Source organism: Tenrec ecaudatus, chromosome 18, assembly GCF_050624435.1.
Source record: "Tenrec ecaudatus isolate mTenEca1 chromosome 18, mTenEca1.hap1, whole genome shotgun sequence".
Lineage (NCBI taxonomy): Eukaryota > Metazoa > Chordata > Mammalia > Afrosoricida > Tenrecidae > Tenrec > Tenrec ecaudatus.
The window spans coordinates 44,715,945-44,740,783 of record NC_134547.1 but is presented as its reverse complement, the minus strand read 5'-3'; the positions used below and the strand labels follow the sequence as shown (position 1 = coordinate 44,740,783).

General features: G+C 40.9%; 1 protein-coding gene across 1 annotated transcript in view; it reads right to left on the bottom strand.

Annotated features, from left to right (window-relative positions):
• Window positions 1-24,839, bottom strand: part of FTO (FTO alpha-ketoglutarate dependent dioxygenase) — a 451,554-nt gene that overhangs the window by 255,015 nt on the left and 171,700 nt on the right. The window contains exon 5 of the mRNA XM_075538030.1: window positions 688-767. Coding sequence (XP_075394145.1) covers window positions 688-767 — 80 coding nt within the window. The remainder of the gene's footprint in view (window positions 1-687; window positions 768-24,839) is intronic.

Below are 24,839 nucleotides of genomic sequence, written 5' to 3'. Positions count from 1 at the left end.
CGATGGCAAGCTTGGGGAAGAGGACAAGCTATAATCCATCTCCACTCCTCTGTGCTCTCTGGAACGCCGCGGGCGCATACAGTACGCTTCTGAGTGACAGCTTGGGTTTTTCTCCCCTGCTCAGTTTCCATTCTAACCCAGTCTGATGAGCTGACCTTTAGCTTCTGCAAGTGGGGGCAGAATCGAGCAATACTGCTTGGCTTATAAGCACAACGGTGGAGTTCAGAAAGCCCTTGGTGCTACTGTAACTTTCTCCTTAAGTAATATTCACATGCCCCAAGTCTGACCAAAAGTCAAGAGAAATGTCAATTCTCAGTCATTTGAGCCCAGTCACCACTAAAACATGCACAAGCACATGAGTTCATCCATTTCCTTATGGCCATCGCTTGTCCTTGACCTTGACCGATAATATAAACTTTAGAAAGCCTCTCATTAGTCACACCTGCCCATGGCATTCACTGTCCTAGCAACCAAATACACAGAATATTCTTAATCCAATCCCATACACATTTTTAACTTTAGCCAGCACAACTCAGTGATAAAAAAGCAAGTAAATAAAGGCTAACGTAACGTTAGATGGAAGCAATTTTCCTAACAAATACCTTTCCAAAGCTCCATGATAAATTGCTCATTCAACCACTCTGTCACATCCAATTAGGTTTGCGTCACATTTTTATTTACACTTACCTCTGCCACTCGGTGGGTGGAACTGAACCGAGGTTGCGAACCAGCCAATACGCAGTGTTGGTGGGTGGCATTGAGATCCTCTGTGGGGAAAGGAACAAAACTTAAAACAAAACAAAACAAACCCAAATAATTATTTAACTAAAAAGCAAGCCTATCGTCAAGCGAAATGGTATAATTAAGGCAAGAATGAGCACTTATATAGTATCCTTTAAAATCTTCCTTAGACGTAAGATGACAGTACAGAACACTATTCAAACCAAACTACTTGATAGACAATGAAATATATAACAAAACACTTATCAATAATGTTTACATGTGTCTATCATGTGTCTATCACACTCAGTGTAATGCTTTCAAGGCCATTCATGCTGTGGCATGCATCAATGGTTCATTTCTCTTTATGGCTGAGTATACTCCGCTGTATGTATGTACGTGTTTAGTGTAGGCATTTGTCCGGCCGTTCCTACTTTTTGACACTTGTGAGAAAGTGCGGCAACAGACACTGGTGCTCAGGTTTCTGCTGGTGCTCTGCTTTCAGTTTATTTGGGGATACCCCTAGGGTTGGGATGGTGGGGCCATAAGAAAGGTAGTTCTGTATGTAACATTTTGAGTAACTCCTAAACTATTTCCACAGTGGCTGCACTATTTTTCATTTCCATCAGCAGTGAAGGAAGATTCCAATGTCTCCACACCCTTGCCCATACATGTTATTTTATTTTTTATTTTTGAGCACAGCAATTCTAGTAAAGTGCGATGTCACGCTCAAGAGACCCAAACGATGATAGGCCTCCCATCTTCGTGCTGTTGCAGCCACGGGGTCAATCCACCCGTCAGCTGAGGGTCTTCTCTTTTTGTCCGGCCCTCTACTCTAGGTCCTTTCCCAGGACTGCTCCCTTCTGGCAACGTGCCTGAAGCACGTGGCATCAGCTCTCACATCCTCATTCGAAGGAGCATTAGATGCACTTTTCTAAGATATGTTTGTCTGGCAATCCATAGTATATTCAAAATTCTTCTCTAATAACATGACTAAATGCATCAACTCTTCTTCAGGTCTTCCTTATTCACTGTCCACCTTTCACACACATAGAAATCAGCTGAAAATACTAGGGGTTAGGCCAGGTAAGCCTTAGTAGTCAAGGTGATGTCTTTACTGTATAACGTGGTAGGGGTCTTCTGCAGTAGTGTTACACAATGGGACACATCATGTGAGTTGACAGCAGCCTTCATGGACATTCTCACAGGAGCAGCTCTATCCCGTTCAACAGAGTTGCTATGAGTTGGTATCAACTCGATGGGTATTAGTTGTTGTTGGGGGGCGGGGGCTGGCAGGGAATTCATGTATGTTGTTAGGTGTCACTGAATCTGTTCCTATCCATAGTGACATTATGCCCAACAGAACGAAACACTGGCTGGTCCTGTGCCAGCTTCACAATTGTTCCCATGCTTGAGTACACATGGTGTCTTTCTCCAGGGACTGATCTCTCCTGACAACATGTCAAAAGTATGACTGATGAAGTCTCACCGTCCTTTCCTCTAAGGAGGTCCGTGGCTGTACTTCTTCCTCTTCCAAGATAGATCATTTTGTCATTTTAGCAGTCCATGGTACTTTCAGTGTTCTTATTCAGCATCACAATTAAATGCATCACTTCTTCTTTGGTCTTCCTTGTGCAATAGCCAACTTTTACCTGCATGTGACGTGACTGAAAATTCCATGGTTTAGGACAGGCATGCTTTAGTTCTAAAAGTAACGTCTTTGATTTTTCATGCTCTAAAGAGGCCTTGAGCTGCAGATTTACCCAATGCAAAGCATCTATGCGAACTGACTGTGCAAGACAAAAATCCTTGACAACATCAACCTTTTCTCCATTTGTCATGGTGTTACTTATTGATCCAGGTGTGGGGGTTTTAGTCTTTTTACGCCGAGTTATAATCCACAGTGAAAGTTGCCATCCTTCATCAGCAAGCGCTTCAAGTCCTCTTCACTTTCAGCAAGCAAAATTTTTTCATTTGCATATTGAAGGTTGTTAATAAACCGTGCTCCAGTTCTGATGCCACATTATTATTCGTATTATCCAGCTTCTCTAAAAATTTGTTAGCATACAGACTGAATAAGTTTGGTGAGAGGATACACCCCTGTTGCACTCCTTTCCTGATGCTAAACCACGCAATAGTCCCTTGTTCTTCACGCAATTGACTCTCGATCCATGTACAGGTTCCACGTGAGCATAATGAAGTGTTATGGAACTCCCATTCTTCTCAAGGCTACCCATCGTCTGTTATGACCCACACAGCTGAAGGCCCTTGCACAGTCAATAAAACACATAACCATCTTTCTGGTATTCTCTGCCTTCAGCTAGGATACATCTGACATCAACAAAGATATCTATCCCTTGCTCCACATCTTCTTGCGACTCTGGGATGAACTTCTGGAAGTTCCCTGTCCGTGTACTTCTGCAACAGTTGTTGGGTGGTCTTCAGAAAAAAATGTAAGGATATTAATTGTGAATTCAAGTAAAATAATATCCTTCACAACTTCAATCTTTTCTCTGTTTATCATGACTTTGCTTATGAATCCAGTTGTGAGAATTTTTGTTTACTTTATGTTGCAGAACAGTGTTTGATTTTTATCAGTAAGCACTTAAGTCCTCTTTATTTTCAGAGAGCAAGGTTGGGTCGTCTGCATATCACAGGTTGTTAATGAGACTTCTTCCATCTTGATACCACATTCTTCTTCATGACCAGGACCACCACTTGTCTGTCAGTTTGTCCTACTGTGATGGCTTGTGTGTTGCTGTGATGTTGGAAGCTATCGCACTGGTATTTCAAATACCAGCAAGGTCACCCAAGATGAGCAGATGTCAGTGGAGCGTTCAGATTAAGAACAGACCACGAAGAACAAATACCTGGATCAAGAGGCAAAACAAGGAAATGCTTCCTCTATGGCGTAAAGTCAAAAATGGCATGTATCGGGTGTGTATCTTCTCACAATACTTATTCCATCTGTACACTGAGCAAAATATCTGAGAAGCTGAAATATGTGAAAAAGAATGTAGCATGGGGAATGAAGAATGCTTACATCTGTGTTAAGCATACCTGTGTTAAGCATACCAAGGTTAAACACAACCTTGGTTGCTGAAAATGAAGTGAACGAGTTACTTGCTAACAAAGATCAAGCATTTCAGTCTTCAAGATGGATTACAACTCAATGTAAAGAAATCTGAAATTCCCACAATTGGAGCAATTAGTACCATTATAACATAATGGGAAAGAGACTGATGTTGTCAAAGACTTTGTCTTGCTTAGATCCACAATCAATGCTCATGGAAGCAGTCAAGAGATTGAAGGAAGCACTAGGTAAATATGCTGCATAGGCCTCGCTAAAGGGCTGAAAGCAAATATGTTATTTTGAGGACTAAGGTGCTCCTGACAAGCCATTGTATTTCCAATAACCTTCGATGCTTGTGAAAGTTGAACACTGAATAAGGAAGACTGCCGTAAAACCAGTGCGTTTGAACTGTGGTTTTGGCAAAGAATACTGAAAGTACCATGGACTGCCAAAACAAGTAAATGAATGCGCCTTGGAAGTACAACCAGAATGGTGAACATTGGTGTCCGGTACTTTGGGCATGTTACCAGGAGAAACCAGTCCCGGGAAAAGGATATCATGCTCAGTAAAGTAGAGAGGCAGCAAAGTCCTTCAATGAGATGGGCTGACCAGTGGCTCCAACAACTCATTCAAAGATACAATTGTGAAGATGGTGCCGAACCAGGCAGTGTTGGGTTTTGTTGCAAATCGGGCGGCTGTGACTCAAAATCAACCTGACAGCACTTTACAATAACATGACCCTGACAGCAGAAGAAATTTTGACTGCTTTGAACGGCTTCACAATAGGAGGGTCTTGAATAAAGTAAGGGGAAATGTTGAACAGAGCTCAAAATCATAAAAATTACCACACTTACTGGTCTGATAGAACCCCCACACTATGGCCATTAGGCATCATTTAGGCCTTGAACAGAATTCACTTCATGGTTCATCTCTCAAAGGACGAATAGGCCTTTAAGGTGAACAGTAACACCAGGGAGATGCATACACCTCATATCAACCATATGAGATCAAAAGAAGAGCATTTGCCCCAGGATAAATCTCTAAAGGCAGGAAAGGATATGACAGGACAAATGGAGATGGTAAATATAGAGTAGAATTCTAGAAGACTACAGTTATAGCATATGGATTGCAAACAATGTCACACACACAAAAAAAGTATATACATTAAAAATGGAAAATCACACAAATCACAACTTTAAAAAATGCAATGAATGGGGAGGAAAAAATATATACTTGTATGTGTAGAGTTAAAAGCAAATATAAACACAACAAGGTAGGTAACATAGAGATTTAAAGCAAGTCTAACTTCTTCAGACTGGGGCTCAAAAATGTGGCTTTAAGGCTTGAAGAAGATGGATTTCTCTCTTCCACTGTGAGCCCTCTGAGTTCTCTGGCTAAGGACACACTTAAAGTAGTCTGGCTGATGCAGACTCTCTTCTCTATCAGGGTGAAACAAAAGAAAGAGCGTAAAGGAGAAAGGGATGTCCTTCCACAAACCACGCAACTCTTTCTTGAAATAATTTCCAATAGTCTCCAATCCTTTAAGACGTTTTAGAAAGAGCCTTGTAATTTTCAATTAAGAGCCTTTCACTTATATAAATTCTTTAAGAGTGGCCGAACCTTCTAGGAGTGTAAATCCTCACAGAAATGCTAAATAAAACATTTCCAGCTTTAAAAGATGGCTCCTGATAACTTTTAGAACGACAACAGTAAAGAATATCTCTATGCCAGAGAAATGTCCTGCTGCTATCCATAAGGTTTATACTACCCTCTCTCCCCCCGCCGCCCCCTCCCCCCCAAAAAATAGATAGCTAAGTCCTTCTTTCCAGGATGTGCCGACAACTACTGGTGATTGGAATATGCAAAAGTTGGAAACAAAGAGGAAAGATCTGTAGTTGTATAATATGACCTTGGCCATTGAAACGCAGGCAAATGCATAAAAATGTTGCAAGACCAACAACTTGTTCATTGAAGATATCCCTTTTCAAGAACATATATGGAAACTACGCATGTAGACACCACAAGGTAGAAGACACGGGGATCTTGAAGCTCAATATCACCAGTCAGAATAAGGCCAGGGGCAAACTGGAGACTAGAACATCAATTGCTTATTTGAAAGTTCAAGTTGAAGGAGATAAAAACTCCACGTTCACGAGATCTAGAGCACAACCATAAGTATAACCCACTTGAATTCAGAGAGTATCTCAAGGAGAGATTTTATACACTGAGCACTAGTGACCAAAGACCAGATAAATTACGAGATGGCATTAAAGACGTCATATATGGAAAGTCCAGGAGGGTATTAAAAATAAAGAGAAGACCGCAAGAGATGTCAGAAGAGAGTCTGAAATCTGCAGAGTGCAGAATGCCCAAAAAGAAGGGAAAATAAGAAGTCTTTTAGCTGAAATAAAGACTTCAAAGGATGAGTTAAGAAGATAAAAGTATTGTAATGAAATGTTCAAAGACCTGGAATTAGAAAATGAAAGACCATCCTAGACATTTCCCAAACTTAAAAAAAATAGAAGAAAAAAAGTCAAGTCTCAGACTTAAAACTGACGGATACCATGGGCAAAGTAAGGTGTTGTAGTGAGTTACACATTGGTCTGCTAACCACAAGGTCAGCAGATTAACCAACTAGTGACTCCACAGGAATAAAATGAGACTCTGGTAAAGACTTACAGCCTCAGAAATCCTATAGGCAGTTTTACTCTACTTTATAGTCAAGTGACAACCAACTTGACGGCACTGAGTTTTAGAAAGGATGGGCAACATATTGAGTAACAAAGGAAGGAATACACCGAATCCCTATATTAAAATACCTGTTTGATGTTCAGCTATTTTTAAGAGGTTACATATTATCAAAAACAACAGTTGTGGAGGAAGAAATCCAAGCTACACTGAAGGCACTGGGAGAAAAGAAGTTTTGAGGAACTGATACAACACGAATTGAGATGTTTCAACAAATGCATGCAAACCATCCAAGTGCACGTGTGTTTACACCAAGAAATACACACTAACTGGTCAGCTGACTAAAAGAGATCCATATTTGTACTCATTTCAGAAACATGACCAATTAGAATGATCTATCAAACATTATGATTAAAATTACACACAAGCAAAATTTTACTGAAGATAATTTTTAAAGGTTTGCAGCATTCGACTGACAAGAAACTGCCAGACTATTCAAGGTAGATTCAGAAGAAGAAGGCACAGAGAAAACAGAGAATGATAGAAAGTGGTTACTCATGTTTTGTTGAGGTTGCAAAAGCATTTGACTATATGATCATAAAAAATTATGGTTAATATCACCAAAAATGGAAATTCTAAAACATTTATCAGCGCTCATCTGTCAGCTGGCTGTACTGTGGTAGCTTATATGTTACTGTGATGTCAGAAGCTATGTGACAGACACTTCAAATGCCAGCAAGGTCACCCAAAGTGAACAGGTTTCAATGGTGCTTAGAAACTACATTCAGAAGAAAGATGAAACTTTCTACTCCTATAAAATTAATCTTGGGGACCCATAGGGGCAATTCTGCCCTGTCCTATAGAGCCACCACGAATCAGAATGGACTTGAAGGCAATGAATTTTTGGAGTTTTATAAGACCACAGAAAGAATCCCTTCTGAGGGATTATCCACTGAAATCTTAAATACAGCAGTAGAACATTGTCAGGTAGAGAGCCAATAAGATGAGCCTCTCTGAAAGGCACTCAAAATACGACTAAGGCAGAGCTGCCTTCTCAAAGTAGGGACACGCATAATGAGGTGGATGTTAGAAAGCTTTCAGAACCTTCCATTGCTGATGGGGAATGACTCAAAATGAAAAGAAACAGCTGCCAACCTTGATTAACAGTGGAAACATGTAGCACATGCCTACAAAGACATTCAATTAATACAAGTATTATACAAATTTATATACCAGACTACAATGAAGAAAGTGAAGCATTTTACCAACTTCTTTAGTTTACAATTGATCAAACATGCAATAGAGATGCACGGATAATTACTGATGATTGCAATGCTAAAGTTAAAAACACAAAAGAAGGGACTAGTTGAAAAATATGACCTTGATAGAAACCAAACTGGAAATTACATGATAGAGTTTTGAAAGACCAACAGTTACTTAATGGCATGTATCTTTTTCTCGGGCCCCCCCCCCAACAATAAATGTCCACAAAGATCTCGCCAGTCAGAATACATAGGGGTCAATTAATTAACTATGTCTATGGGCAGAGAAACTGAAAAAGCTCAATATTATCAAACAAACTTAGGCTGGGGACTGACTGTGGATCAGACCATCGATTTCTCATACGAAGTTCATGTGGAAGTTCAAAATGAAAACAAGTCCACAAGAGGCCACAAGGCCAAAATATGACCTTGAGTATATTCCACTTGAATTTCTAGATCATCTAAGGAATTGATATGATGCACTGAACACTATTTAAAGAAGCCCTGATGAGCTGTGGGATATCAACAAGAATATCATACAAGAAGAAATCAAAAGTCATTTTTTAAAAAGGAAGAAAAAAGAGATAAAAGTGGATGAGAAATCAAAAGGTCACTATGAAAACAAGGAAGAAAAAAGAGAGAAATGTGAAGGTAAGAAGAGACTTTGAAATTTTCTCTTAAGCATGGAATAGCTGAAGCTAATGGAAGAAATAATGAAGTAGGAGAACTGAACAGCAATTTTCAAAGTGCAGCTTATAAAGACACGCACAGACCTGGAACCAGAAAGCCATGCGGGAAGCTCACACTCAGCATATCTCAAGCTAAAGAACTGAATGAAAATTCAAGCCTCAAGGATTCTATGGGGAAAATCATAAACAATGCAGGAAGCATCATAAGAAGACGGAAGAAATATAGTCACTGTCCAAAAAGAACCGGTCAACAATCAGTCATATCAAGAGGCAGCACACAATCGAGAACCTGCAGTGTGGATGCACGGACGGCAAGCCGCACACAAGGCACTAGGGAAAAACAAAGTTTCAGGAATTGATAGAACACCAATGAAAATGCTTCAACATGCTGACGAAGCACTGGAAACACTAACTTACCCGTGACGAGCACTTTGGAAGATAGCTACCAGGCCAACTGACTGGAAAAGATCCAAATTTATACCCATTCCAAAGAAAGATGACTCGACAGAATGCATAAATAATTAAGCAACATCATTAATAACATATGCAAGTAAAATCTGGCTGAAGATCCTTCAACAATGGTCACAGCAGTACATCAACAGGGAGCTGTGCCTGAAATCCAAGTCAAATTCGGGAGAGAACATGGAATGAGGGTAGCATTGCTGGTGTCAGATGGGTCTTGGCCGAAAGCAGAGAATGCCCGAACGATGCTTACTTGTGTGCTATTAACTAAGCAAAGGTTTCTAATTGTGCATCTTATAAAAACGATGGATAACATATAGAAGAATGGGAATTACAAAACTCTTCACGGTGCGCATGCAGAGTCTGTACATGATATTCAAGAGACAGTTGTGCAAAGAGAACAAGGGAATACTGTAAGGTTTAAAATCCAGAAAGGTGTGTATCAGGGTTGTATCCTTTCACCCCACTTACTCGATCTGAGAGGTTGAACGATGTGAGAAGGACAGGCATCGTCATTGAGGGAGGCTTATGCTTTCCATATGCAGATGACGCAACCTTGCTTGTGAACACAAATTGATGCACTTGTGGATAAAGTCTGGATTACGTTAAAAAAACACTAAAGAAAACTCAAATCCTCACAATTGGATCAACACTATTATAAATGGAGAATGGATGTATTCTTGCTTAGATCCACAGTCAGTATCCATGGAATCAATCAGCAGTCAAGAAATCAAAGGATGTATTGCATTCAGCAAATTTGCTTTACAAGATTTCTTTAAAGTGTTGAAGAACAAGAATGTACCTGACCCAGACCGTGGTATTTTCAATCTCCTCATGTGCATGTGAAAACTGGATAATAAATAAGGACTACTGAAGAAGAATTGATGTATTACAGTTATGGTGCTGGAGAAGAATATTTAAAGGATCATACACTGCCAGAAGAACACGCAAATCTGTCTTGAAAGAAATACTGCCAGACTGCTCCATAGATGTACAGATGGCAACATTTGTACTTTGGATAAATTCTAAGGAGACACCAGTCCCTGGAGAAAGACATCATGCTTGGTAAAGTAGACTCACTGTCATGAGTCAACGCTGACTCATAATGATCCCCTTTGGGTTTCCAACACTGTAACTTCTTATGGGAGTAGAAAGCCCAGTCTGACCCCTGGTCTTGAACTGCCAATTCCTCCAGATAGAAGCCCATTGTGTAACCACTACACTACTTGGGCTCCGTTGGTAAAGTAGAAGGACATGAAGAAGAGAGAGACCATCAGCAAGATGAATGAGCACAGTGGCTTGAAGTACTTACTACTGACGGTAAACGACAACAGCTTTCCGTGTGGATTCTACCTTAATTTATGAAAACAAATGTCCTCATAAGTGGACCAATGGGAAACATCATGATGAATGAAGAAAGAATTGAAGTTGTCAGGGATTTCGTTTTACTTGAAGCCACAATCAAGGCCCATGGGAGCAGCAGTGAAAAAATCAGACACCAACCAGAAGTTGTGCCTCCAAAGAGTTCTTTTAAGAGTTAGAAGGTCAAGGCGTCTCCTTAAAGCCTGAAGTTCGCCTGACTGAAGCCATAGTATTTTCAACTGACTCGTGTGTGTGTGCGAAAGCAGAACAATGACTATGAAGCCCAAAGAACAACTTACGCCTTCAAATTACAGTGCTGGGGAAAAGGGGTTCGTAAGTCAATGTGGTGAAGAAAGCTGATGGTCCCCAGGTAGTAAACGATATAGCATCTGGGGTCTTAATGGCTTGGAGTTACAGAAGCCGCCATCTATAGGGAAACAACAAAGCCCACGTGGAAGAAGCACCCCAGCCTGTGTGATCATGAGGTGTCGACAGGAATAGGGATCAGAAGTTCAAAAACAAGCAATCCAATTGATGTGAAGGAACATGGGCAAAGTGGAGACCCCAAACCCACCTGTAAGATTTTGGTCAGTCCCTCACAGAAGGGCCACATGGAAGGGATGACATATCCAGGGTGCGATATAGCACTGAGGAAACACATAACTATCCTCTAGTTCTTTAATATTTCCTCCTCTTACTATCACGGTCTTTGTTTTGCCTCATTAATCTTGCTAGACCTGTATATGCTCATTGTGCAAGTAAGTTCATTTGATGCATGAAAGCCAAGATAGATAACCCTTCAGAAACAGTAACTACAGTAATGATTTCCTGAGGGGATGGGAAAGGTGGGAAAAGGGGAGCCGATAGCAATGATGACTGTATGACGGAGTACCCCCAAAAAAGAAACAGGAAAAAGCTCCGCTGGGTGGAGATAATGGCAAGATACAATTAAATTAAAAATGTAAAAATATGTAACAATAAGGGTTCCTGGGGGGTAGGGCGGAGGAGAGAGGGGATAAAGGGGAGTTGACATCAAAGAGCTCAAGAAAATGCTTTGAAACTGATGGTGGCAGCAATCATACAATTATGCTCGATCGAACTGAATTTTGGATTGTTATAATTTCTGTAAGAGCTCCCATAAAATTATTATTCATTTAAGAGACAAATAAATGCATTATAGTGTTGATAAGAATGTTGAATATAAGATGAACTCTCTGAACTAACTAAGATATCTTGGAAGAAATGTAGTCAGAATGCTCCCTAAACCGAGGATGGCAAGACTTTGTCTCGCATACTTTGACCATGTCATTGGAAGGAACCAGCCTCAGGAGAAGGACAGCATGCTGGGCAGAGTGTCAGGGGAAAGTGGGAAGACCTCCAAGCAGCTGGAATGACACAATGACTACAACAATGGGTTTAAACACAGCACGGTTGTTAGTACGGTGCAGGATAAGGCATTGTTTCCTTCTATTCCACAGAAAGCCACTGTGAGTTGAACTAACTCAACACTACCTAACAACAACCACAAGAGCTACATACTGGCTGCTCTAGCTAACTGGAACCAGCATTGGGACAATTCTTTCAAGAAGGCAAAATTAGAAAAGGGGTTCTCAAGTCCTTGCTGGCTAATTGGTGTGTACCCCAAAAGTGTGTGCTTCTCCACCTTCCTGAGGTCACGACCCTTTCATACAGTTCCTCGTGTTGTGGTGAGCCCCCAATCATAAAATTATCTTCATTGCTACTTCACAACTGTCATTTTGCTCCTGTTATGAATCAGGCAACCCCTGTGAAAGGGTCATTCAACCCCCACAGTGGGGTCGAGACCCACAGGTTGAGAACCACTGGAGTAAGGAGAGCTTGAGAGGTTAATTCTCATCTGAGCTTATTGCATATGAAAGGCCACAGGTACAAAGGTGTAGGCTATACTAGAATGACTAATTCGTACCCAGGCCTTTCCTTGTTTTAGACCTATTTTACGTACTGGGAATCAGCTTCAATACTGGGAAAACACACCGATTTTCACCCTAAATGTACATAGTGCTAACTTCCTTTGTTTTCCGCAGGCTGTTACCAGGGCTATCTCATCCCAAGTTTTCATAGTAACAACCAAGAGTTCTGCTGAAGGCCCTCCTTTCATAAATCCAATATTGAACTCCAATCCCCCGGCTTTATGCAACCACTGAAGCTTTACATTCCCACTCACCTGCCTATTCCCACCCTCAATTTTAATATTTATGACGTCGTTTTTCTTAGATGCTGGAACACCCACGATTGAGAACATTTTCACAATTTAATAGCCAATGAAAGGGGTAGGGGAAGCTTCCTAGCAAGATGTCAGTACAAATTTAGTCCCATCTCGGCCCTATTTCTCAATTGAGATGACCAAGAGGATATAAAAACAGAGGAAACCTCTACCGGCCTTAGAGAATAGGGAAAGGTGTGCGACGTGCCAGAAGCTCTGAGAAACTGCGCGGCATGTACTGTAGGGAGACAGAGAAAGGCAAAGAAAACCAGCACATAATCATCTGCTCTACAACAGCAGCAAGCCTCACTGCTGCAACAAGTAGACCACTTCAGCCCTGACTCAAAAGGTGGAGAGCAGGAGGGATGCGGTAAAGCACGCAAAGGCAGGCCTCTTGTCTGGGTAGGATGGCCCTTTATCACTCTGACTCAGGACCAGCCATTGATGAGGAAGCTACAGCAAGCAGCTAGAGCAAAGGGGATTCTAAAGCTCAGAAACAAGCTATTCAACACACAGTCATTTATCAAATCTCTGACCTGATTCTTTAAAGCCAGATTACATGTTCTTCTGTGCATGTTCAATTAAAGCCTTTGGCCAGGTTTCCAATTCTCTCACAAAAATAAATCTACACCTATTTGCCTAGAAGCCAGTAGTAGTCCTCTTTCCATCAGAGTAAACATATAGAGGTGGGGGTGGGGGGTGAAATCACCAAACCTTTGCAAAGATGTTATAGTTGAAGGAAAAAATATCACTTTGAGAATGACCATAACTGTCTTGTCTGAAAAAGTCTACTCAATTTGACAGGAAAACATACCAGGAAATTCTGAATTTCTCACACAGAGCCTTGGTGCAAGAAAGTACTCTCTGTCTGCGCATGTGGCAAGCAGACAGGATGACGGAGCAGAATGAGATCAGGAAGTATTGCTCGGAACTGTTTTCGTGTTTAGATTAATATTATTTCTTCATATCAAGTGCTGACAGATGAAATGAAGAGTACAGGATCCTGCAGAAAATTGGTTGGTGAAGTAGATGATTAAACTAAAAAAAATCTAGAACTCCAAAGGAAAATGAAAAATTGTGACAGAAAAGATAGAACGTTAAGAGACAGAGTCAAGAGGTCAAAATTCATAAAATAAGAATCTCAAAAAAGACGAAGCAGAACACAGAGAAATAAGAAAACGATAGAACAATTTCTAGAATTGCAGAAAACCCCGAGTCTGCACTACAGAATGGCTGACCACGGACCGACACAAAATCTGGCCATACCTGCGATTTCAGAGAATAAATGTAAAACAATACAAACACCGAACAAGAAAACATGGCTTACCACAATGCAACCAGGATGAGGATGGTGTCGGATAGCTCCCTAATATCAACTATAGGAAGTCTGGGGGGCAATATCTACAAGGTTTACAAGAAAAGTATGCTGCCTAAGAATCCTATCCCAGGTGTCACTAGCGTGAGATGTTAAAAGTAAATGTCCGTGTAAATAATAACAAAGGTAAACGTGCTTCACCTAAAAAATAAATGGACTAAAAATTGAAATCAAAGATAATATGTTTTAAAATACCTGGGAAGTAGGCCAAACAGTTCAGCCAGCGAACTGGGCAAAAGATGATCAGTCAACAAACAGTAATAGAAAGTAGTACACCAATGTCCAACAAACATAGAAAATGCTTAACATCATAAAAAAGAAATAAAATACAATTAAAAAGAAACAATGCTATTTTGACCTACCAGAAAAGGAAATATGTTTTTAAATGAAATAGCCAGCAATGGAAAGGGTACAGTGAAAGAAGCGATAGAAGTGTGAACTGCAACCACACCCACTGGATGTGAGAATGTAAACTGAAAATTTTTTGAATTTTTGTGATAATATAATATGGACAATGACTTTAAAAACATTGATATACTTCTCCTTGTCTTTCCTATAGTAATAATCAGAGTTGTAGACAAAGATATGTACAAGGATGTTCACTGTAGCAATAGTTATAAAATAAAACATTTTTAAACATAGATTTTCTGTCCAAAATTAGTAGGCTAATTTTTAAAATCAGTTTGTGAAATCACATTTTCAAGGAACATTTAATGCTAAAGAAAAACATTCACAATGATAAAAGTATTGGAAGGAAAATAGAAAGCATGGTATCTAATAACTTATTAAATTTCTACAAAGAAAAAAATTAACTATAGATTCTGCTATATAGAAACACTAGAAGGAAACAGATCAAATTACTATGAATAACGTACTATGTGGGGATATTATGCTAGCTTTTCATGATCTCCTTTACACTGTCATGGAGTTTATAAATTCTATACAATCTACAGAAGATTCCTGGTGCGATCAGAGTGAATAGTGGGTTACTATCTGCTGACCCTGGTCCAAGGTCAACAGTTTGATACCACAGGCTGTTCTGCGAGGGAAAGATGAATCTATGCCCATAACGAGATACCATCTTGGAAAGCCAGAGGGGCAGTTCCAACCTGTCTTATTGGGCTGCTATGAGTTGGCATCGACTCGATGGCAGTGAGGTTGTGTGTGCGTGTGCGTGTGTGTTATACAATTACTATCTACCATACTTCATCATTTCCAAGGCACGTCATTTTCCATATTTAACATCTCTAAAATTGGAATGCATTTTAAAATGTATGAGATTTGGACAATGCATATTATGTTTATGCTGATTATTATTTGTATTTATAAAGGAGCCCTGGTGGCACTGTAGTTACCAGTTGGGCTGAGATCTGAAAGGTCAGCAATTCGAAAGCAATTCCTTGGGGCAAAGATGGGGCTTTCTCCCCCCACAAACAGTGACAATCTCAGATCCTGGGGGCAGCTCTACCCGGGCCCCATAGCATTGCTACGAGTAGGCAGTGACTCCGAGGCAGTGCATTTGTTTTGTTTTGTTTGGGGGGAACAAAAATAAAACAAGGAGGATTCTTTTTAAAAACTCTAACAGGAAACACTCAGTAAAGAGATCCTTAGAAAAAGGTATTGACCAGATAAAAAGGACAAGACCTAAAGCAAGGTGTCATTAGACATCCGTCAACAGTGACAGCGTTGGTTAGTTTTGTAAGGCTCCCCCCCAAACAACTTCCATGAGTAAGAACTCTTAAAGCAAAAAGTGCCCAGGTGAAGATTACATCAAGGTACACAATCTTCCCTCTCCTTTTTTATAAATTGACTTTTATAAAATACTTGCCTTGCTTTTTTGGTTTATAAAGAGAACTAGGTTCTTAAGGCTAAGAATTCATTTTTGCTTCCTAAATATTCAAAAGACAACTTGAATCCCACCTTGGTAAAGGCTGTTTTCCCTGCTTCTTTTCCAGGCTGCAACTCTAGTCTTCCCAGGAGCAGGAGGGCAGAGGGCGGGGAGATGGAAAGATGAGAACGGGTTAGGCTGACTGGAGAGCTCTCTTTACGCCCTCAGTGTATGGCAGTGCCCTCCCTCCCACCCTCCGCTTGGGTGAACTGTGGGGAACCAGAACTTCCCAAATCAAGGTAATAACAGAGGCAACCACTGAACCCCTCTTCAATCTCTTCCTTCACATAGCTTCTTATCTCCCTTTCTATCCACTGTGAGCTCTGATCGCAATTGAGGAGGATGGAAGATGAAGGTTCTATCAGTGTGCTGAATTCCACTCAGATGCAAGGTACCCCAAACACTGTCTGATACAGAAATATGAGGTAAGCACTGGACTGTTACGGCCAGAGCTGGTGGCCAAAGGCATAGACTGTGAGACAAGAACAAAACTTTCATAGTGTCTTAGAAATCCTACAGAAAACAAACAAACAAACAAACACCCAAAACTGAACCTTTCTACTCCCCTAAAGATTGACAGCCTCAGAAACCCTACGTGATAATTCTTTTGTGCCAACATGGCACCTGTAAGAAGCTATAGGTGGCGTTTAGCCTGTCAATGGGATCACAGCCTGAGGACCTCCCTTAGAGATATTTAGCTCTCTGGAGGCCAGCCTCTCTCTTTCTCTGCCTTGATCTTCTTGCTTGCTGGTCTGGGGTGCTGCAGGAACCCAGCCATGTTTTCCACCAACATCGGACCCACATGAGTTTGCACTCAGCGACCTGTGATTTTCCTGCATTCTGCATCACTGCATGTGACTGTGGGAGTGTGAAGAGGGACTTGTGGACTCGTATCTGACTTATGGACTTGAGTTGGACTGAGCTGTTTTCTTGATGTAAAATTACATCTTATATAAAGCTCTCTCTTATACAAATGTGAGTGTCACTAGATTTATTTCTCCCACTGACCCGGCTTAACAAACCCTAAATCGGGTCATTGTGAGTAGATGGCAGGGGGTCTGTGAAGTAAGAGTGCTGTACCAATAATTATGGTGCAGTCGGGAAAGACTGCTGGCGTGAACCCTGACTGGCTAGTATCCCTGCCATTCTAGCTACTGAATAATTTTCATCTCACCTCTGAAAGAGTTGGGGTCTACCCATGCACAGATGAGAGTGAAAGCAAGACCAGGTGGAGGGAAGAGTGTAAACAGAGATAAGGAAATAGCCTTGGACCAGGACCAACATGACAACAGACTATAAACCCCTAAAAACAAATCAACTGAAGCCTGGAGTATATATCTCTAAATAAAATGTAAAAGGTTTATTGGGCTTAAAGATTATCTCCCGTAAGAAGACATAATGAATCTTCCACCATGGGACAATGGCTGGCCCTGAGGAGTGCCGCAGGGACTGGCTGAATCAGCAACGTCACACTCTTTCCTACTCCTGAATCCCAGACGACAGCAAGAATCAATTAAAAAAATAGCTTTATTCATAGACACTCTTCTTTAGAAGAACACACAGAGGTTATGCAACCTAATTAAAAGTCACACATACACACACACCATGTTAGGCTTTTAGGGGTGACTTCAGAGAGCCACTGAAGGCACAGGAAGACCATTAGCCAGGAAACAAACAAACAAACCCCCCTCAAGCACCCAACTCAGATGCAGAATTACTCCAATCCGGCATGACTAAATGAATGAGACCCGAGAGAGAATGCTCTCCCAATGCACAGTAGCATATCCATCCCCAGCTTAAAAGACATCAACACACTTTTTTGGGGGGTAGTTTTCTTAACAAGCTTTGGAACAGAAGGCACAGTTTGACAGTGACACTGTATCTATTTGGAAACTTCTGTCATGTCACATGGTTCTCTACAGCAGATACAGGGAAGTAAAGCCTAGGTCACGATATTACGCAATAGGCTGCCATGGAAGATCCTAAAAAGCTAATTCTGGAGATTCCCAGATGATGTGGATGATCATCTGTTTGGGGAGCGGCTGCAAGACTGAAGCGTTCACAAACAAGCTGGATGGCCTGTCTTGAGTGGCTGAGCTATAAAAGAGAAGAAAAGCTAACCTTTGGTTCAGTCAATTGCTTATTAATTCAACAATTATTTATTAAGCACTCACCACGCTGACAGCATTATTCTCAGTGCTATAGAGGACACATAGCTAAAACAGGCCTTGATCTTAGAACTAAACAATAGAGTAGATACAAACATTTAATTTTTTTCCTTAAAGAAAGAAAAAGGTGCCAGATACAAATAAAATTATAATCAGCAAAAGAGTATAGTGAGTAGAAATCCCATTATGGTAACTGTGCTAGATGGGGTTCAAAAAAGCCAGTATATATCAAAGCATTAAATAAGTAGCATGACAAAGCAGTTTGTGGCACAGAGCTAGCCCGGTAGCATAATTCTTCTATCACTAAGACTAAAGATAGCAGTTACAAATTCCCAGGGTATGAGAAAAGTATACAATAAAATCATGGTTCAAACACAAACTAAATTAAAATAAGCCATGATTCTAAGCCTCGACTGAAGTATACAAACTTGGAACATTTGGGGATTACAGAGAATTACATCTTCTATTTATGGGTTCAGCCAGTCTATCCGGCTCTTTTGTGAGTAATATACACATACCTCAGTTATGTATTGACTTTCACACTTTAGGATCAACCTGTAGTGAAAGGTTACAAGTCTTACAAAAATTACAAACTAAACCTCTCTCTTTCTCTCTCTCTCTCTCTCTCTCTCTGTGTGTGTGTGTGTGTGCATACATATATATAAAATAAGGTAGAATGAAAAAGAATTGAAACACTTGAATGATGAATGTTAGCAAAGAATATTGAAAGTAGCATGGACTACCATTAAACAAATAAATCTTTCCTAGAGAAAATACAGTAAAAATGTTCATTAGAAGTCAGGATGGCAATGTGCTTTGGACATGCTATCAAAAAGGACCAGTCCTTGGAGAAGGACATCATGCTTGTAATGTAGGGGTCACCAAAAAGAGAGAAGGTCCTCAATGAGTTGGACTAACATGGTGGCTGCAGCAATGGGCGCCACCATATCAAGAATTGTGAGGACGGGCAAGAATGGTCAATGTTTCGCTCTGTTAACGCAGGGTTGCTGTGAGCAGAAACTTGACTTGATGGCCAGCTAATAAGTTTCCAGTCGTGGACAATGATGAATAATGACGCAATGTACATGTGCTCTGGTGTGCATGTATCTGAGCCCCTGCTCAAGTGTTTTAGGCATATACACTAATATATACTTTTGGTATATTTACCAAAAATTAAAATCACTGACTAAATGTGTCCCCCACCCCCAATAATATTCTGAAATCTAGACCCATACACCTATAGATGTGATCTTGTTTGGGAAAATCGGATATTTCTTTGCAGATAATATCAGTTAAGGATAGCAAAGAGCAGCAGAACGGGTCCTGTGTCAGTTAGAATTTATGTCAACTTGCACTAGTATAGGGGTGGAGTCCAACCTGTCAATCAGCAGCAGCCTGATGATGTCTCCTGGGAGATGTGGCCTTTGTCATGAGAGACACTGGGGAAACCTCCTCTCTGTTCCTTTTCCCTTTCCTCCCAGGGAAGCCCCATATGAACCAAGGAGCCAAGCTCTAGGTTATCTGGACTCTGCTGTTTCCACTGACCTTGGACCCACTGGACTCTGTAGCCCACAGCCCTGTGATCTCTCTGCATCCCACTTCACCTCTCTGTCTCATTGGCCTTCAACTCCCTGAGACTGAAGAGGGCCTGGAGTAACCTCGGACCCATGGACTTGAGTTGAGTGTGCTGGGATGCTTTCTTGATTATATATATATTATTGGTTTGCTTCTTTGGATCAGTATCTTATAAAAAGAGAAATGCACGGGGAGAAAGCAGATGTTTTGTGATAGGCAGGCAAAGGGAATGCCAAAGATGGTTAATATTGCCAGAAACTAAGAAAAATAAGAAGTATGGAATAGTTCTTCCAAAGCCCTCAGAAGGAATCAACCTAACCGATACCCTCATCTCTAAAACTGTAAAATAATACAGCTCTGTCCATTAAAGCTACTTACTTTTTGGTATTTTGCTATAGCAGTCCTAAAAAAATGGAGACATGCAATCTTAAAATTATTCTACGTTTGTCTTTCTGAATAATGACCAAACTGGCTGTACCATTTTACATTCCCATCAGAATTATAACTAAACAAACAAAACAAAAACTCGCTGCCTTGAAGTAGATTCCAACTCAGAGATCCTAAAGGACAAAATCAATCTGCCCCTGTGGGTTTCTGAGACTGTAACTCTTTACAGGAGTAGAAATCCTCATCTTTCTCCTGAAAAGCAACTGGTAGTTTTGAACTGCAGACCTTCTGGTTAGTAGGCCAATGCATACCCCACTGCATCAACAGGGCCCCCTTACCAGACATACAAGAGGGTTCAAATTCCTCTGAATTCTCACTGTGATTAATGGGTTCTACGTCAGCTGGGCTCCACCAGGATTTTCAGTGCTTTGATAGAGCCTGATAATTCCTCCATGATGCCATATATCATAGGGTAATGAACAACCTGGCAGGCTATGCTATGAGAAGCCAAGCAGTTATAAGAAAATTGGGGTGTGGCCTACTCCTATGTAATACATGTAGACTCTGTGGGGAGCTTCTTCCCTTGCTGGGCTGGATGCTGCATCTGGCTCATCAAACTCCAGTTCCTGGACTATGGACTAGTGCGAATGGCTGCCACATTGCCAACCAACCCTGGGAGCCATCTCATCCACCAACACTGGACTCATCAACCTCTGCATCAACAAGCCACCAACTGTGGTCTCTGGCTTCACCTTCCTGCTTCCTGGTTTGTCAGCTCTAACAGCTATGTGAGTCAGAAAAACTTGAAGTGTAACATTTGGCCACAAACTTGAACTAGACTCGGCTTAGCCATTGACACAACTGTACGAGACACTTCCTTGATGTAAGGCAAAAAAGCCTAGATATGATAAGCAAATTTCAGCGATATTAAATCCTTTCAAAGTAGGATCCAGGAACTCACTTAGAAGCGCATTCTTAGAGCATAATCCACAAACCTCCTGAATGGAAAAAAAGAAAGACAAAAAATCAGGTATCAAACCAAATAGAAAAAGTTAGAAGATGTCAGCATTTCGGGCTATATTTGAAGGGGAAAGTTTCCAAACGAGGGCTCCATCGTCAAACCTATGAAAAGTGACTCCCAAGAGGCCGCGGAGGGAGGAAGAGCACCATGACTTCACACCGGACAAGCAGGGGAAACTGCACTGTCGCGTCCCCATTTTCAAAGTGAAAATAAACATGACAGGTGCTCATTTGGCCGTTCAAGCACTTTCCACTTAAATGGCAAGTCCCGAAGCTTACCAACGACCGCCTGGAGTTATAATTTACTGCTGTTTCTGTGTTATTCCCCTGCCTCGGCAAAAAGCAGAACATAGCACCTACATTTCAAGTCACATGAGGGGCAATAAAGCATAATTATTTTGAATTTATGATTGAGCCATAAATTACACGTGCATTTTAGTTCAGTTGGTCAGTCAGAGGTTGGGGGAGAGAGGGAATAGGGTCAGAGGAAGAAAAAACAAAAGCCTTTTGAAATGTCTAAACCTGGAGAATTTATACAGATACCACGGTCTCTGAGTTAAGACCCAGGTGAGCCCAAGTTCTGATACTTTAAACTTGTAGAAGCTCTGCTTTTCCCACTCACAGGCCACAGGCCGCAACTACAGGGCCCACACCGGAACAATGAAGTGTGGAATATTTCCAGGTTACACCACATCAAGTGCAGTCGGTCTTGCTCTCTCTCAGCCACTGTATTGTCAAGGAAGGTGAATCTAATTTATTAAAAAATAAAAATAAAACGACAGTCCAGACCTTGTAAGCATCTGAGTGTCAATCAATCTGGTTCAACAATGGCCAAATGTTAACATCTCTCACTCTCACAGAAAAAAACCACTGAGATGCCCCTTTCTTTCTTTTTTTTAATCATTTTCTTGGAGATGCATACAACTCTTATCACAATCCATACATACGCCGATTGTATAAAGCACATTTGTACATTCGTTACCCTCATCATTCTCAAGAGATGCCCATTTCTTGCAGACCCTTTATGTGGCTCTGAAAAGGCTCATGGAAGCAGTTAAGTGCAAAACTTGTAAACTCAGGGCATGAAGCAAAAGATACTCTGGCATTGCATAGTTGCCTTGTTGAGTCCACAGCCTAGATCTCAATCTTCATAGCAACCATCTGTATTTGAATTGCAGTTTAGAACTCTTTCCCCCGTTCTGCCTTACTGATCTTCAAAGTAACTGCAGTAATCAGCTGCCATTAAAGCACCCTCTTGGTGGTACAGATGTGGAGAGAGCCTAACTGTACAAAGCCAACAGAACCACGCCCTGAGTATGGAATTTGGCAATATGACAGCAAATCTCACAGTTTTTCCCATTATACTTCCTAAGTCCCTGATGCCACCACTTGTCTGTCCGCTTGTCGTACTGTGGCAGCATGTTTTCTGTGACGCTGGAAGCTGTGTCACTGGGATTTCAAATGCCAGCAGGATTACCCAAAGTGAATAGGTTTTGGTGGAGCTTCCAGACTGAGAACACAAGGAATCAGCTATCCACTGTGGGGGAACTGGCCATGAAAAACTTTATGCATAGCACCGAAACACTGTCAGACACGGAAGGCCTAATGAATAGCAGCAGCACATTGTCAGAAATAGTGACAGAAGACGAGCCCCTCAGGTCAGAAGGCATTAAAATATGATCAGGAAGAGCTGCTTTCGCCAAAATGACATGACTGGAGAAACACTGGTGGGGGCTGAGCCTTTGGGACCGTCATTTGCTTATGTCGTTCTACTCAAAAGGAGAGGAAACAGCTGCAAAAAATCCACTAATAACCCGAACTTGGAAAGGACCATTTTGTCTGTGAATAGAATTATATGTATCCACATGCAAGGAAAGTCAAACAACACAATGACTATTTCCATTTCTACACCAACAACTAAAGCTAGTAATGAAGAAATTCAAACATTCTACCAACAACTTCAGCCTAAACTTACTCAAACATGGCATCACAATGCAGTGATGGTTATTGGGGACTGGGAGGCAAAAGTTGGAAACAAAAGAGGAAGGAACAGTAGTTGGAACATAGGGTGTTGGAGAAAGAAACAAAGCTGGAGAGTGTGCGGCAGAATTTTGCAAGACCAACAACTCATTTGTAGCAAATACCTTTCTTCAACAGCATAAACGGCAACTATACCATTGGACTTCTTCATATAGAACACACAGAAAGCATATCTGTGCAAACGGATGATGCAGAAGCTCAATATCAGCAGTTAAAACAAGGCCAGGGGCTGACTATGGAGCAGACCAATTGCTCATATGTAAGTTCAGGATGAAGAAGAAGAAAATTAAAACAAGTCCACGGCAGCCATAACATGCCCTTGAGTATATCCCACCTGAATGTCAAGGGCACCTGAAGAACAGATTTGACACCACTGACTGAAGACATCAAGAACATCATTCATGAATGATGAGCTGTGAGAAGACATCAAGAACATCAGACACGAATAAAGTAAAAGCCCATTTAAAAGACAAGAAAGAAATGGTCAAAGGGAATTTAAGAAGAGATTCTGAAACTTGCTCTTAATCATAATGTAGCTAAGGCAAATCAAGAAATGATGAAGTAAACGAGCTGAAAAGAAAATTTCAAAGGGTAGCTCAAGAAGACCAAGTAAAATATTATAATGAAATGTGCAAAGACTTTGGGTTAGAAATACAAAAAACACATTCAGTATACCTTAAACTGAAAGAACTAAAAACATTCAAGCCTCAAGTTACAATATGAAAGATTCTTTGGGGAAAAATATTGAATGATGTAGGAAACGTCAAAGAAAGATGGAAAGAATACAGAATACAGAAATATGTAGGTGTCATTCTACCATTCAGGAGGTAGTATATAAGCAAGGACAAATGATACTAAAAGAAGAAGTCCAACCTGCTCTGAAAGCATTAGACAAAAACAAGGCTCCAAAAATTGATAGAATACCAATGGATATGCTTCAACAAGTTGATGGAGCACTGGAAGCTCTCACTTGTCTAGGCCAGGAAATCTGAAGGCAGCTACTTGGCCACTGACTGGAAGAGATGCTTATTTGTACCGATTCCAAACAAAAGTTGAGCTAACAGAATGCTCAAATTATAGAACGATATCATTAATATCACAAGCAAATAAAATTTTGCTGAAGATCATCTAACAACAGTTGTAGCAGAGAGTTATCAGAGGTTCAGGCTGGATGCAGAAGAGCATGTGGAACAAGGGATATATCATTGCTCAGGTCAGACGGATCTTGGCTCAAAGCACAGAAAACTAGAAAGATGTTTACTTATGTTTCATTGACTATGCTAAGGCATTTGATGGTGTGGACTATAATGAACTATGGATCACCTTGAGAAGAATGGGAATTCCAGAACACTCCATTGTGCTCATTGCCCAAACTTGTTCATGGATCGAGAGGCAGTTGTGAGAAGAAAAAAAAACAAGGGAAGAGTGCAAATTTTAAAATCAGGTTAGGGCTGTATCCTTTCACCATACTTATTCAAACTATATGCTGAAGAAATCATCAGAGAAGCTGGATTATATGAAGAAGAATGTGGCATTAGGACTGGAGGAAGGCTTATTAACAAGCTCTGATATGCAGATGACACAGCCTTGCTTGCTGAAAGTGAGGAGGACTTGAAGCGCTTGCTGAGGAAGAACAAAGATTGCAGCCGTCGGTATGGATTATAACTCAATGTAAAGCAGATAAAAATTTTCACAACTAGACCAATAGGTAATATCACGATAAATGGGGATAAGATTGAAACAGTCAAGGATTTTGTTTGGCCTGGATCCACAATCGATGCTCATGGAAGCAACAGTCAGAAGATCCAAAGAGGTGGGAAACAGAAAGTTTTCTCCCAAGTTGTTCTTCCCTAAATATATGCCAAACTTAGCTGCTTGCTACACATGG